This window comes from Bufo gargarizans, chromosome 5 (genome assembly GCF_014858855.1).
Source record: "Bufo gargarizans isolate SCDJY-AF-19 chromosome 5, ASM1485885v1, whole genome shotgun sequence".
In the NCBI taxonomy this organism is placed as follows: domain Eukaryota; kingdom Metazoa; phylum Chordata; class Amphibia; order Anura; family Bufonidae; genus Bufo; species Bufo gargarizans.
Genome location: NC_058084.1, coordinates 218,901,372 through 218,916,393, shown reverse-complemented (window position 1 = coordinate 218,916,393; position 15,022 = coordinate 218,901,372). Strand labels below are relative to the sequence as shown.

General features: G+C 45.0%; 1 protein-coding gene across 1 annotated transcript in view; it reads right to left on the bottom strand.

Moving 5' to 3' along the window:
• Window positions 1–15,022, bottom strand: part of PKD1L1 (polycystin 1 like 1, transient receptor potential channel interacting) — a 405,256-nt gene that overhangs the window by 261,377 nt on the left and 128,857 nt on the right. Inside the window, exon 19 of the mRNA XM_044295257.1 lies at window positions 14,833–14,965. Coding sequence (XP_044151192.1) covers window positions 14,833–14,965 — 133 coding nt within the window. The remainder of the gene's footprint in view (window positions 1–14,832; window positions 14,966–15,022) is intronic.

Here is a 15,022-nt window from a genome sequence, read left to right as displayed (position 1 = left end):
GACGCCAGCAAGGTGGAGGTGGAGTACTGGTTTGGGCTGGTATCATCAAAGATGAGCTTGTGGGGCCTTTTTGGGTTGAGGATGGAGTCAAGCTCAACTCCCAGTCCTACTGCCAGTTTCTGGAAGACACCTTCTTCAAGCAGTGGTACAGGAAGAAGTCTGCAAGGTAAGAAAAACATGATTTTCATGCAGGACAATGCTCCATCACACGCATCCAAGTACTCCACAACGTGGCTGGCAAGAAAGGGTATAAAAGAAGAAAATCTAATGACATGGCCTCCTTGTTCACCTGATCTGAACCCCATTGAGAACCTGTGGTCCATCATCAAATGTGAGATTTACAAGGAGGGAAAACAGTACACCTCTCTGAACAGTGTCTGGGAGGCTGTGGTTGCTGCTGCATGCAATGTTGATGGTGAACAGATCAAAACAGTGACAGAATCCATGGATGGCAGGCTTTTGAGTGTCCTTGCAAAGAAAGGTGGCTATATTGGTCACTGATTTGTTTTTGTTTTGTTTTTGAATGTCAGAAATGTATATTTGTGAATGTTGAGATGTTATATTGGTTTCACTGGTAAAAATAAATAATTGAAATGGGTATATATTTGTTTTTTGTTAAGTTGCCTAATAATTATGTACAGTAATAGTCACCTGCACACACAGATATCCCCCTAAAATAGCTAAAACTAAAAACAAACTAAAAACTACTTCCAAAAATATTCAGCTTTGATATTAATGAGTTTTTGGGGTTCATTGAGAACATGGTTGTTGTTCTTTTTTTTTTTTTTTTTAATTTTTTATTTGAATTTCACATACAAAATAGATCCATAAAAATGGAAAAAACACATTACTCTAACACTAGACATAATAGTTACAATTCTTTTTCATCATTTTTTCTTTCCCTTACCCTCCCTCCTCCCCCCCCCCTCCCCCCACATGGGGACGCGAGGAAAAAAAAAACAAAAAAAAAAAACAACACTAAAGTAGCCAATTTTTCCATACCGGGTCGAGATTTAATGACCTTTTTTTGTGACTCTTCATCACTCGTTCTTCTTTAATTAAATTATCTATCATTTTTCTCCACTGTCCCACCGTCGGTAAGTCTACTTTTATCCATTTCCTGAGTATAAGTAATCTGGCCTGAAATAGTACTTTATTCAGAACCAGTCGTGTTTTTTTATTTAGCTTCAAATGTTCAGTTGCCCCTAGAATACAAATTATTGGATCCCTGGGCAGCCGAACCTTCAAAAGCAAAAAAACGGTTTCAATTATTTCTGTCCAATATCTATGGAGCTTGGGACATCTCCAAAAGCAATGTATTAGATCAGCTCTCTCCTCCCTGCATTTGGGGCACTTATCTGTTGCTTTCACTCCCATTCTTTTCAACATCCATGGAGATCGGTGTAGTCTGTGCACTATAAAGAATTGTGAGATTTTATGTGAGCCCCTATCCGAGATTGTCGCATAATTTTTAAGAGCATCTCTCCAATTTTCTTCTGTGAAGGAATCTAGATCCTTCTCCCATTTTCCTACAGCAAGCATTGTAATCGTTTTTTTCTTACCTTCCATCAGAAGCCTATATCTCCTTGCAGTTGTTCCACCTCCTTCCCCTAGTGTAGTAAACTTATCCAACCTATCCGATTTTTCCCTCCTATACCTATCCTCCTGTACCACTATCCGCAGTGCATTCCTAAGTTGAAAATATTTATAGGTATCAGTATGGGGGATCCCGAATTCCAACACCATTGTATTAAAGTCCTTCAGCTTATCTTCCTCAAAGATCTGATCTAAATATATCATTCCTTTTTTTCCCCAATCTATATAGTCCCTTATTGTTTCTAATTCTTTTAAATAAAGATTTTTCCATATCGGTGTGTATTTCAAAAACCCTTTAATCTCCAATATCTTCTTAATTTCCCCCATACGTGTTCTATTAGATTTAATATCCTATTATCAGAATTTTTTTTCCCCAGAAAACCTGACTCCAGCACCTCTAAGTGATTACCTCCCTCTTTCCACCCCCATCTATTTAATTCTTGCCTACCCACTTGACTATCTAAACTACCCTTTATATTCCCATATTGAATTATTAAAAAATATAGAAACAAATTGGGGACCGCTAATCCTCCCTCCTGCACTGGGAGCTGAAGGACTTCCTTCTTTATCCGAGGGATCGCACCCTTCCAAATAAAGTCCGCCATTAGTCTATCAAATAGTTTGAAGGTAGTCTGCGGTATTCTCACTGGAGCGTTTTGAAGTATATAGAGTATCTTTGGGAGAAGAACCATTTTTATTAGATTTACCCTACCTTGGATTGACATTGGCAGTCTTTTCCATATATGTATTTTAGTTCTTAGTTCTTTTACTAAGGGAAGGACATTTAATTTTTCATATTCTTCTATATTTCCGGAGATTTGTATGCCAAGATATTTAAAATTTTCATGTTTTTTAAGAACGTGCACCTGTGTATCTCCCTGTAATTGTCTATCTCCTAGTGATAACATATGTGATTTCCCCCAATTTATCTTTAAACCCGAAAAAAAACCAAACTTATCTATTATCTCTATTACTCTATTAAACTGGTCCCCAAAAGAGTAATATATCATCCGCATACATTAACAATTTTTCTTCTCCGCCCGCATATTGGAAGCTTTTAATCTCATTATCATTTCTTATTATGGTTGCCAAGGGTTCCATTGCAATGGCGAATAGCAGTGGGGAGAGAGGGCATCCCTGCCTAGTGCCTCGAAATAGGGCAAAAGGCAGGGACAAGCTCCCATCCACCACCACTCTAGCCCTGGGATTTAGATATATTAGCTGGATCCATCCTATAAATCCCTCCCCTATACCAAATCTCCTCAATACTGCCCATAGATACTCCCATTCGATGCAGTCAAATGCCTTTTGGGCATCCAATGAGAGTATCGCTTTCTCCCCTGCAGCCAATCTATTAGCTTCGATGTTGAGGAACAGCCTTCTTATATTGGAGTATATTGTTCTACCCGGTATAAATCCTGTCTGATCTTTATTTATTATTACTTTAATGACCCTTGAAAGCCTGTCAGCTAGGACTTTTTGCCAAAATTTTAACATCCGTATTCAACAGGGATATTGGCCTGTATGAACCGGGATCTGTTGGCTCTTTTCCCTTTTTAGGGATTAGTGTAATAGTTGCTTCCTTCATAGAGTTCAGTAAGTCGCCTAATTTTTGAGCTTCATCCAGAGTTATCTTTAATTCTTGTACCAAAACCTGGGAAAAGGTTTTATATATTTCAAAGGGGAGCCCGTCCCCACCCGGTGCTTTCTCGGATTTAACCTTCCCCAGAGCTAGATTTATTTCTGCCACCGTTATTTCTTTTTCCAAATATTCTTTTTGGGGCTTGGATATCCTACTAAAGGCAATCTCGTCCAAGTATGAATCTAGCTCTTGTTTTGAATATTGTACCCTGGACTTATACAGCTCTAGGAAGTACTCCCAGAACACTTTTTTAATACCTTCGGGTGTGGTGATTAGTTTACCCGTTTTATCTTTGATTGCACCTATCCATGATTTCCCTTTTTGATTTCTCACTATATTTGCTAGTATTTTACCGACCTTTTCACCCTCCGAAGCTAGTTGGATGCCTTGAAAGAGCAATTCTTTCCTGCTTTTCTCTAATTGATAAATCTTCATCTTTTCCTGTTCTTCCTCCCAGGCTCTCTTATTTAGTACAGTAGGATTTCTCATGCTAGCCATTCCTGCCTCTTGCAGTTTTTTCTCCAATACCTTCCCATTCTCTCTAGTTCTTTTTTTCCAATAATTTACCCTTTTAAACAAAACTCCCCTCAAAAAAGCCTTGAAAGTGTCCCAAACCACAAGTCTACCGGCAGAACCGTTATTTTCAATAAAAAAGGTTTTTAATTCCTCAGTTATACTCTCTGTGTCTGAGATCAATGGTAGCCAATGGGAGTTGAACTTAAACAACAACAAAGTATTATCTTTGTTCAAGTCCAGCTCAACTACCATTGCATTATGGTCTGACAGAGCCATAGGTATATATTTTGTCATAATCCTATTTTGGGACATTAAATTTTTATTTCCAAAGGTCATATCTATTCTCGACCTAAGTTTGGTGTGTTTTTGAATAACAAGAATATCTAATTTCATCCGGGTGCTGGACCCTCCAAACATCTACCCAATTGAACTCATGGGCTACTTTACATAAGTCTACATTTTGTACTCCTCCCCCTCTGCTAGATGTCCTATCCCTGAGTGGATCCATAACCGCATTGTAGTCACCTACCGCAATCAGTATACATTCCTGTTTATTTAACATAAATCTATACAATTGATACAGAACATCTGGTTTATATGGTGGTGGAATATATATATTTGCAATTACAGTTTTAATCCCTTCTAAATAACAATATAGAAAGAGGTACCTGCCATGGTCATCGGCCTCGCGTGCCAAACATTCAAACTTAATCTTATTGTGTATCAAAATTGAGACCCCTCTGGAATAAGTCGTGTATACAGAGTGATATCCCGCCACTACCCAACCCCTTTCTAGCCATCTTACTGATTCCTTATCCAAATGTGTCTCCTGGAGACAGATGATGGCTGGCAGAAACCTCTTCATCCACTCAAGGATAGCATATCTTTTAACCCTCTCACGGAGCCCCCTCACATTCAGCGAAAGGATCCTAACCATCTAGCAAAGAGGAAGGAGAGGAGAAAAAAAAAAAAAAAAAAAAAAAAAAAGATTTCCCTCCACGTCCCTCACCCCCATAGTCCCCCCTTCTGCTAACCAGCAGTCCGGGCGACTCCATAACTTAGCGTAGCTCCTATCACTCCCCCCCCCCCCACCAGCCTCAGAGACCCTCCCCATCCGCCCATTCACTAACTTCCTCCGGAGTCTGGAAGAAAAAAATCTTGCCTTTATATTCCACCCTTAATTTCGCCGGAAAGAGCAAGCTATACTTTATACCTGCCTCCCTTAATCTTTTTTTGACCGATATAAATTCTCTTCTTTGTACATTAGTGCTAAATGAGTAGTCTGGAAAGAGTTTGATCTTTACGCCCTGTATATAATATTTTTCCGAGGTTCTTGCATCAGATAGTATTTCATCTCGATCCTTAGATAGTAAAAATTTCACCAGTATGGGTCTGGGGTAATCCCCTGGCACCCTATTTTTTGTGGGGACCCTGTGTGCTCTTTCAATAGAGAATAGGGGAGAGAGAGTGCCTGCTCTACTATTTTCCCTCAACCATTTTTCCATAAATTCAGCACAATTTCCTCCCTCCGCTTGCTCTGGGATCCCCACACATCTTATATTAGCCCTTCTTGATCTATCCTCCTGATCTACCAGTTTTTGTTCCATCTTAACGTTTATTTGTTTTAAAAGGACCACCTCCTTCTCTAATTTCTGCACGGATTTCTCTAGGGTAGGAATCCTTATTTCCATCTCCTGTAGACGCTGCCTTACTTTTTCCATCTCCGCTCGAATAATCATAACATCCGTTTGCACTGCCCCAAGCTGGGTTACTAAATTACCCATTAAGTTTTCCATCCGTGAGACAGTGCAGAGTATGTCCTGTACCATTTTTACGTCTGTTTCTGTATAAGTCACTGGTGTTCCCCTCTCCCCCTCTCTCCCTTCGGCTGACGTCTCATGTGTCAGATCCTGTAATCTGGTATCCACCATTTTCTCTTTTTGTGGGGATCTAAGCCCAGGTGAATTCGGGACCAGGTATTTATTTAAACCCGATTGTTTAGGCCCACTTTCCAGCCCTACTGCTGATCGCCTAGCGGTGCTCCCCGTAGGGCCGCGCTGTTCCTCCCTTTTTTTAGATGGCATTTTGAGTTCTTCAACTCTTTTATAACAAATATAATCCCCTTCTTAGCTTGATCACATTAACCGCATTGGTCACAAACAATCAGATATCAATAAATTACATTCACATTTAAACATATCCAAACACAAAAGTCGGCTCAAAGGGGAAAAAGAAAAAAGAAAAAAAAAAAAAAAAAAAGAAGTTAGTGATGTTAATCGGGACCTTAGCCGCCAAAAAAGAAAGAAGAAAATTAATTTCCTTGGGGAATATGACTAAGGTCCGCCTCTCAATAGATATAGAATTAGTAATTCAAAAATATTAATAAAAAACGGAGAGGGTAGGGGGGGACGAATCCAATGTAAGTGTTATTGTTACAACTCCTAATATCATAAGTGACGCACAGGATCCCGTCCAAGGACGATTTCTTAATTCCTCTCTATGTTAGTCCAAGATGGAAAGTTAATAGAAACATAGATCTACAGATCCACAGTGTTTAAGACGCTAAGGCAGATACAGGAGAGGTTAATACACATAACATTAATCCTTGATTGATCCAAAGGATTAGGAGGGGATCAGCAGGTGATAGACCTTCAAGGTTTCAGAAAGGGGACTTATATTCAAAACCGGGAGCGGACCATATCAAAGTTCGCCTGTATTGTACAGGAAACGCTCCTCAGATATTGACATCACATATCCTCAACACATCTTCACCCCTTATTCCTCCTTTCCCCTCCTCTCTCCCTTGCTCCACTTTCCACAAGGAATACAAGAAAAACTTATATATGCACCCTACTGCAGATGATATCCGGCAGGCTCAGCTTTCGCTTTTTAGATCGACTCCTTCCACACTTCTGCGGTGATAACACAGTTGTAATAGGACTTCTATCCTCTGTGGTAGATAGACGCCGCGGGCACCGCATTCAATATACACGACACGGCCAGTAAAACGCCAACAGCGATAACACCGCCCGGCCGTCTCAGCCTCTGCAGACACCGGACGCTAACGCTGAAGCTCAGGCAGTGCACCCAGGCAAACCCCATCAACACAGAGCTTTTTTTTTTTTTTTTTTTTGTCCTCGCACAACTAGGGCTGCAATAGCTCACTGCTCACCACCCGACGGCTCGGATCTTCCAGGGACAGAAGTCGGGGTCCGGACACCGGCGTCAAACTCTGGGGCGATCGGGGAGGCAATCAGGGCAGCCACAGCCTCGGTACATGGCTGTGATGGACGGCAAACTAGCGTGGGCTGCGGCGGTCAGGCATTCCGGGCGGTGGTACGAGCGGCCAGCGGCCGGCGTACAGGAGAGGCGGGGGGGCGGAGCCCTAGCGTCCCACGTCAGACGCTCTCACGCATGCCGTCGTGGTTGTTGTTCAATAATAAAATTAATCCTCAAAAATACAACTTGCCTAATAATTCTGCACTCCCTGTAGTTATGTCCAGATATGTGCCCCCTTTACAGTAGTTATGACCAGATATGTGCCCACTTCACAGTAGTTATGCCCAGATATGTGCCTCTAACAGTAATGTCCAGATATGTGCCCCTTTACAGTAGTTATTGCCCAGATAAGTGCCCACTTCACAGTAGCTATGCCCAGATATTGTCCCCCCTTCACATTAGCAGTGTGATGTCTGACACTACATTTTGCTGCTGCTGTGGATCCAGGGCTGTATTTAGATTTTATGCTACCCTAGGCAATTTAGTCCTGGGTTCCTCCCCACCATAAGGAGATTTTTGTATAACTTACCAGTAAAATCTCTTTCTCGCTCTTCATTGGGGGACACAGAGACCTTGGGTATAGCTATGTCCTCTAGGAGGCGTTGACACTAGTAAAAGCTGTTGGCTCCTCCCCTGGCAGCTATACCCCCTCCAGCCTGGAGAGAGAGCTTCAGTTTGTGAGAAGCAGTAGGAGAAGCAAGCTAAGAAAAAACACGGAACACCAACCATGGCAAAGGACCCAACGGGCTCAAACCATCAACTGCCACAACTGTGACCAAACAACAATACTGGGTGGGTGCTGTGTCCCCCAATGAAGAGCGAGAAAGAGATTTTACTGGTAAGTTATACAAAAATCTCCTTTTCTCGCCCATATTCATTGGGGGACACAGAGACCTTGGGACGTCCAAGAGCAGTCCACAAGGGGGGGGAAATAAACACAGACCCATGGAGCCAGCGCCCCTGCAGGCAACTGAGAACATCTGCCTGCAAGACCAAGCTTCCAGAGGTGGTGCCCGCCGATGCATAAGTATGCACCTGGCTAATTTTTGTGAATGAGCGGAAGTAGGGCAGTAGCCGCCCCGCACAACTGCACGGCTGAACCTTGAATCATCCGAGCCCAAGAGCGCTAACCCCTCTGGTGAAAGGAGCCGCAACACTGAAGGGTGGAACCCTGCCCCGGGGACAGAATGTTCAAACAAATGCAGACGTGCAATTGACACCCTGGAGGCCGCCAATGTTATGCGAGGACCCTCCGGAAAGACAAAAACAAAGGCGAGCACGTACGCCGGAAGGAACTGGAGGCTGGCAAATAAACAGTCAGAGCCCTGACAACGGCCAAATGACCCAACTCCCTTTTCCTAGGGTGTGAAGGGGAGGGACGCAGTGATGGTTTGTGATGGACGATTGAGATGAAAATCAGAGACCACCGTCGGGAGAAAGGAAGAACGGCCCCAGGGAAGCTCCTACCCCTGGCAGAACCAGGACAGGTTCAAGGGGAGAATTCCGGAGTGCTAAAAAGACCAAGGTCTGATCCCAAGGCGGTAAAAGGAGGACGGCATGGAGGAACCGTACGGCCATTCCCTGTAGGAAGGAATTGTGGACCCCGGGTGGGTCAGAGGACGCTGGAAGGCCACACAGTGCCGAACCTACCCAGCCAAGAACTAAAGCCCAAGCAAAAAAAAACCGGATCCACCCCTGCTAAGGGGAAGCGCTCCACGGAAACGGAAGTGGTCCACCAATGTCCCCCCGAGCCGACCAGGTTTGACGGGAGACTGAGAAGCTGCCTGAATGAGGCATGTCCAACCGCAAGCCAGGAATCAACACATTGGATAGTCAAAAGTAGTGACGATATGAGAATCATTGACGGAAGAATTCCGTTAGCGACTGTGTATCGACGGTGTAGCAAAACCGCTTGACGGAAGCAAACAACCAAACCAAGATTAGAGAGAAAAAACTTCTGCCTCAAGGAGGAAGAATAGAAGGGGTGTCCCGTGCCAGGAACAAAACTCCATCAACAGACGCAACAGCACCCCCGCACATCCTGGCGTGGGGAGTCTCATAGTCTAGCCACGGAATGTGCAGTGAAAAGGTATGACTACATCGGACAGACATGCCGACACCAGTCAAGTATCAAGAGAGGTAGTGGTACACACTGGTAGCGCGCCCAGGACCAACGGTAGGAGTCACCTGTAGAAGGAGGAATATAGGAAACGTCACAGGCCAACAGTCGGTCCGGAACAAGACCGAAAGAAAAAGAAAAAAACACAGAACCAAAACCCTGCATCACATAGATGAGGGGGAGTAGCAACAGAGGAACCACCAAGGTTTGCGGAATGGCCGTGAACCCCGAGCCAGAGAAGGAAGAACGGAAGGAGAAAGGGGGAAGGACGAAGCCCGTTCCCCATCCGAGACCAGCAGTATACAGAAGTAGCCACCGGATGATAGCAGTGATGCCATACTCCGCCAAAGGAGGAGCCTATGCAGCGTACGCCACCGAATACGGAGACTGAAGAATCCGTCAACTGACGAAGGAGCCGTACAGGAGGAGCCAGATTACGCAACGGCTACTACAGGACCTCCATACCGCAGAGGAATCCGGTAGAAGCCACGGTACCATACCGCCCCAGGGAAGGAGAGCTAACTTTAAACGCTCCACCCGGGAAGGGCGCTGAACAGGAACAACTGCCCAGCAAGCGTCAGGGTAGAACCCCTACCTGATAGAATGCCCCACTGTAGCGACTGCGAACGCTAGTACCCGCACAGGCTGAACAGGCTGCAAAGCTAAACCAGAGTGCTAACCTAAACACTTCCCACATCAGGAATGGTGGAAGAGAGTAAGGAGTCAGTGTAACACTTGGCCCGTTGGCACGTAATCACCATATATGTGCAATGGTGTACGCACCACTACTGATGCGGACAATACCGTTACCGACTGGGACAATGGAAACCCATGGAGATGGGAGTCTCTAGGACACAAGTGGTTTTGGGCAGGAGTTATAATCCTGCCCAAAACCAGCTCCAAAGGAACACAATGAGGAATAGCCATCGTATGCACTGGCGGGATTTATATAGTACTAGAGTAAGCGTACCGAGCACCGTCAAGTACCGACTGTTGCCACGCCCCCTAATGAAATAAGCGCAGGCACCTAGAGCCGTGGCGCAGTTGAATTGCAGAATCTGAAGATGTACAGATACTCCCCCGCTAGTGATCACTAGCGAAAGAGGGTAAGGCAAGTAGTAAGAACAGTGACGCGCAACACTCCGCCTAAGGAAGGATAGTGCGACAGTCGGACCGTATCAAAACTGGTGCCACAGGAAGACACCCCACCAAGAAGGGGGGTTAATACCCACGGTGAGAACTAGTGCATATGGCAATCCTGTACCCTGTGGGAGAGCAATTAGCACCCGAGAAAGGAGGTAATGTATACAGTACCCCTTGTAACCAGTGAGAATGGAATCGCTCCACCAATGGAAGGAGCTAATGAATACGGCAGGTACTGAACCCAGTGGAGGTACAATTCCGCCACCTACAGAAGGGGGAATGCACTGAAAATAGTGTTATTGTACCTAGTCCACCTATGGCAGGGGACAAAGTATAAAGGTGAAAACCGTATCGTAGTAGTGCAATTATACCGCCTAAGGAAGGGGGTAATGCCCACGACGAGTGCTACTGGCCACCGTAGACGCAACCTAAGGAGATTGATTCGGATTCACGTCAAGGCCCGAATCAGTGATTCTCCTCACCCCCCCTCCCTTGGGCGGACCCACTCCCGTGAGAGAGGGTGCACCTGAGCGTGACCCTGGGAGGAAGGGAGGGGGTGTGGAGATATCGAGGAGAAGACGACCTGCTGTGGACCGCTTGCGCGCAGGTATACGCATTAGAAAATCGCCCCTAGCAGTCACGGACTGCGCAGTCGGGGGCTTATCAACCAAACTACCTGGGGGTGGATTGGGAACAGAGGTCCTGTATACAAAAGGAACCTGCGGAGAATTATCAACCCAACAACCCTAGAGGGTAGATTGGGAATTTCCCGTTTTCCCCCACTGGAATCGCACAGGTGGGGAATTATCAACCAAACGACCCCATGGGGTGGAATGGGAATTCCAGAGGTTCTCCACAGTATTGCTCAGGTAGAGAATATCGACCAAACGGCACCGGAGGACGGATTGGGATCCCGCAGAGATCCTTAACTGAATTGCGCAGGTGGAGAATTACGGGAATACTTCAGCTGTCCTCCTGTGAGTTGCGAAGGTGGAGAGTTATCAACCAAACGACCCCAGAGGGTGGAATGGGAATTCCAGAGGTTCTCCGCTGTATTGAGCAGGCAGAGAATTATCAACCAAACGACCCCGGAGGGTGGATTGGGAATTGCGGAGGCTCTCCGCTGTATTGAACAGGTGGAGAACTATCAACCAAACGACCCCGGAGGGTGGAATGGGAATTCCAGAGGTTCTCCGCTGTATTGAGCCGTTGGAGAATTATCAACCAAACGACCCCGGAGGGTGAATTGGGAATTGCGGAGGCTCTCCGCTGTATTGAACAGGTGGAGAATTATCAACCAAACGACCCCGGAGGGTGGAATGGGAGTTCCAGAGGCTCTCCGCTGTATTGAACAGGTGGAGAATTATGAACCAACGACCCCGGAGGGTGGATTGGTAATTGCAGCGGTCCTCAACTGTATTGCACCAGTGGAAAAGTTCAAAGATGGAGGGAAGGGGAAAGAGGGCTTCATACTCACCTAGTCCCATGTACTCACCTCTCTCATCCTCTTCTCTTCACCCTCCCTAAGTGGACCCTCAAGGTCACCTTCTCCAGCAGGGTCACCTCCTCAGCAGCTGGCACCGGAGTGGCAGGCGTCTGGTATGGCGGGAGGGTCTTCTCTTTGGCGGACCTAGGTGACCCCTTGGCTGGCGGGATGCAGGGGAGCGAGGCTGCCCTTGTCCACTTTGTCTTCTGTGGGGGAGGCAGCAGTGCGGAATCGGCACTGGCGCAACTCGACCCCGGGAGAACAGGGAGGCGAGGCGACCACTGTTGTCCCATCTGAAAAGGAAGGAAAAAAATAAACTAAAAATCTTCAGGAGATCCCTGCAGAGCAGGGAGGTCTTGCCTCCTATTGACACTAGAAAAAACTGAAGCTCTCTCTCCAGGCTGGAGGGGGTATAGCTGCTAGGGGAGGAGCCAACAGCTTTTACTAGTGTCAACGCCTCCTAGAGGACATAGCTATACCTAAGGTCTCTGTGTCCCCCAATGAATATGGGCGAGAAAGCTGACAGTAAAATGCTCTCTACGCCTTCAGCTATCCCTCAGGACTCCCTCATACGCTTGCACAATTAAAGGGCTGACCTGTTCCATGTGTGCTTGGCAGCTGAAGACCTCTATGTTGGTCCCATGTTCATATGTGCCTGCATTGCTGAGAAAAATGATGTTTTAGTATATGCAAATGGGGCATTACGATTACTCCTAAAGGCTCCGCATATTTGACATGTCCAGGTATGATGACATTTTCACTGCCACGCCCTGTCAAAGTAGACAGGGAGTGGCAGTTGCAAAGAAACTGGCGCCTCTAGGTGTAATGGCGACACCCCTGTTTCTCCTAGAGGCTAATTTGCATAAATTAAAACATCATTTTTCTTAGCAATACGGGCACATATGAACATAGGACCAACGCAGATGTCTTCAGCTGCCAAGCGCACATGTAACAGTTCAGCCAGTTTTGTAGGTTCAAAACTGCTGACAGATGCCCTTTAACTCTCCGCCCACTCAGACCCTCTGACACTTCATACTCTGATGCTCTCCCTTGGCCTGTACTGTAAAGGGCAAGGGCTGTTTTGTGTACAACCCTAGCAATGTTCCCGGTGGAGTCACAGGCACTGATGGGTGGCTTTACAGGCTAAGACAGCGCTAAAGCCCGTCCATTAGTGTCAGTGACATCATTGGGCTCACTGCTAGGGGGAATGGCCCCCCAACCATATTAGCCCTACAGTGCCCTCAGTACTAATAACGCACCCCTAATAGAAATAAGGACAATCTATAAGGCACTCCTATGGAGCCCTCAGTAGAAATGCCCACCACCACTGCCCACAGTATTTATAATGTTACCTGCAGTGCCCCCTGTAATTATAATGCCCCCTGCAGTACCCCCTGGAGTTATAATCTTCTCTATCGTGCCCCCATATATTATAATGCCTGTCCTCTCCCTACAGTCTTCTATACAATACAGTCCCATGTAAATAACATCACTCCTCTCCTTCCAGTCTTCTACACCATGCAGTCCCAAGTAAATAACACCAGTCTTCTCCCACCAGTCTTCTATATGATACAGTCCTGTGTAAATAACTTCTCTTCCTTACAGTCTTCTATAACATATAGTACCATGTAAATAACTTAAATCCCCTCCTTCAGCCCCTCCAACACATAGTCCCATGTAAATAACATTACTCCTTACCCTCCAGTCTTCTATAATATCCAGTCCCATGTAAATAACACCAGTCATCTTCCCCCAATCTTCATTAACATACAGTTCCATGTAGCTAACACCCATCCCCCCTTCATTTCCTTTAACATACAGTCTCAGTTAAATACCATATTTCCCTCCCACTAAGCAGAGAGGAGGTATAATACTGAAGAACCACATCTCCCAACATTTCTCTGGCACTTTCATTCAATGGAATCACTGGTCTCCAATGCTGAGCGCTGCCTTTTTCTGCACTGGTCACGCTACTTCAGCTATGGAGTATAGGCAGAACCTGCAGCAGATACAAAGTAAGTCCTAATCAGAGCCCCCCCAAACGCCCCCTACACCCCAAGGCCACCAGGTTACCCTGGTAAAGGAATGGAGGGGGAAAAAAAACTCAGCTGGCACTGGGAATGACCCCCCTCCCTCTCTGGGCCCCTCTGCAGCTGAACCAGCTGCACAGGCTATATGTCCGCCCCTGATTATACGGTATGTCGTATTTCTCAACAAGTGTGTGTCATGTTTTAGAATATATTGCACACTACACTACAGTGCAGTACACCATTATTCACAAATAAGTATGTGTCCCTCCATGTTTCAGCAGTTTAAGAATTCTAATGTGATCATAGAACAGAACTTGTTCTATAGTTATATGCCTGAATGTTAATATTTAGTACTGCATTTTTTGCAGTGAATACATTTTCATAATTCATAAAATGAAGCTACTAGAGTCATTTACATTTCCTGACATATCTGTTTTAGAAACTAGTTGCATTCTTCATGTAATGATAATTTGGGAACATGTATTCTTATGACTATGTTGTGCCACTCATCTATTATTTCTTCTAAAATAAATTGACAGCAATTTGCAGTAAAGGTCCATCTCTGTGTTACCAGTTGGGGGTTTGTTCCTGCAAAGTCTGACACTATCCAGTCAGTGCTGCCAATGTCAGACTGTGCAGGGACACACTCCCAGATTGTGGTAACCAGATGGACGTTTATTGCAGACAGCTTTAAATCCATTCAAAAATGTCTAGAGGTTTATAAATGAATTTTCAGAGAAACATTGCAGTGTCAATGTGAGTCACTTTTCCATCCTTGAGTGGCATGCTGGGCAGAGCAGGTCTCTGTCAGGAGCAGCTTTTCAATACCTTGAAGAATTAATATTCTTTGTACATTAAATAACTCTTGTCAATTTACTGGGAATTGCACTTTACATTTATATGTCATCTACACTAACATATAAAGTACAAATTCATTATTACATTAATGATATACAAAATGTTGCTGCATTTACATTTAAGAGAACTTTGGATTAAAGCTGAATAAAAAATAAAATCAAACCTGTATTTTTGGTGGTCCCATATTTTTTACTGGTGGGGGTTGACAATGCTCCTTTACAACAAATATTTGCTTGGTCAAGAACGCAGAGCTAACATTGTTAAAAACTGAAACTTTCACTGTGTACTCTCCTTCTCTAAAATAAAACAAGAGTTAGTTTTCATAAGTTAATTACTTACACATACCCTAAAAT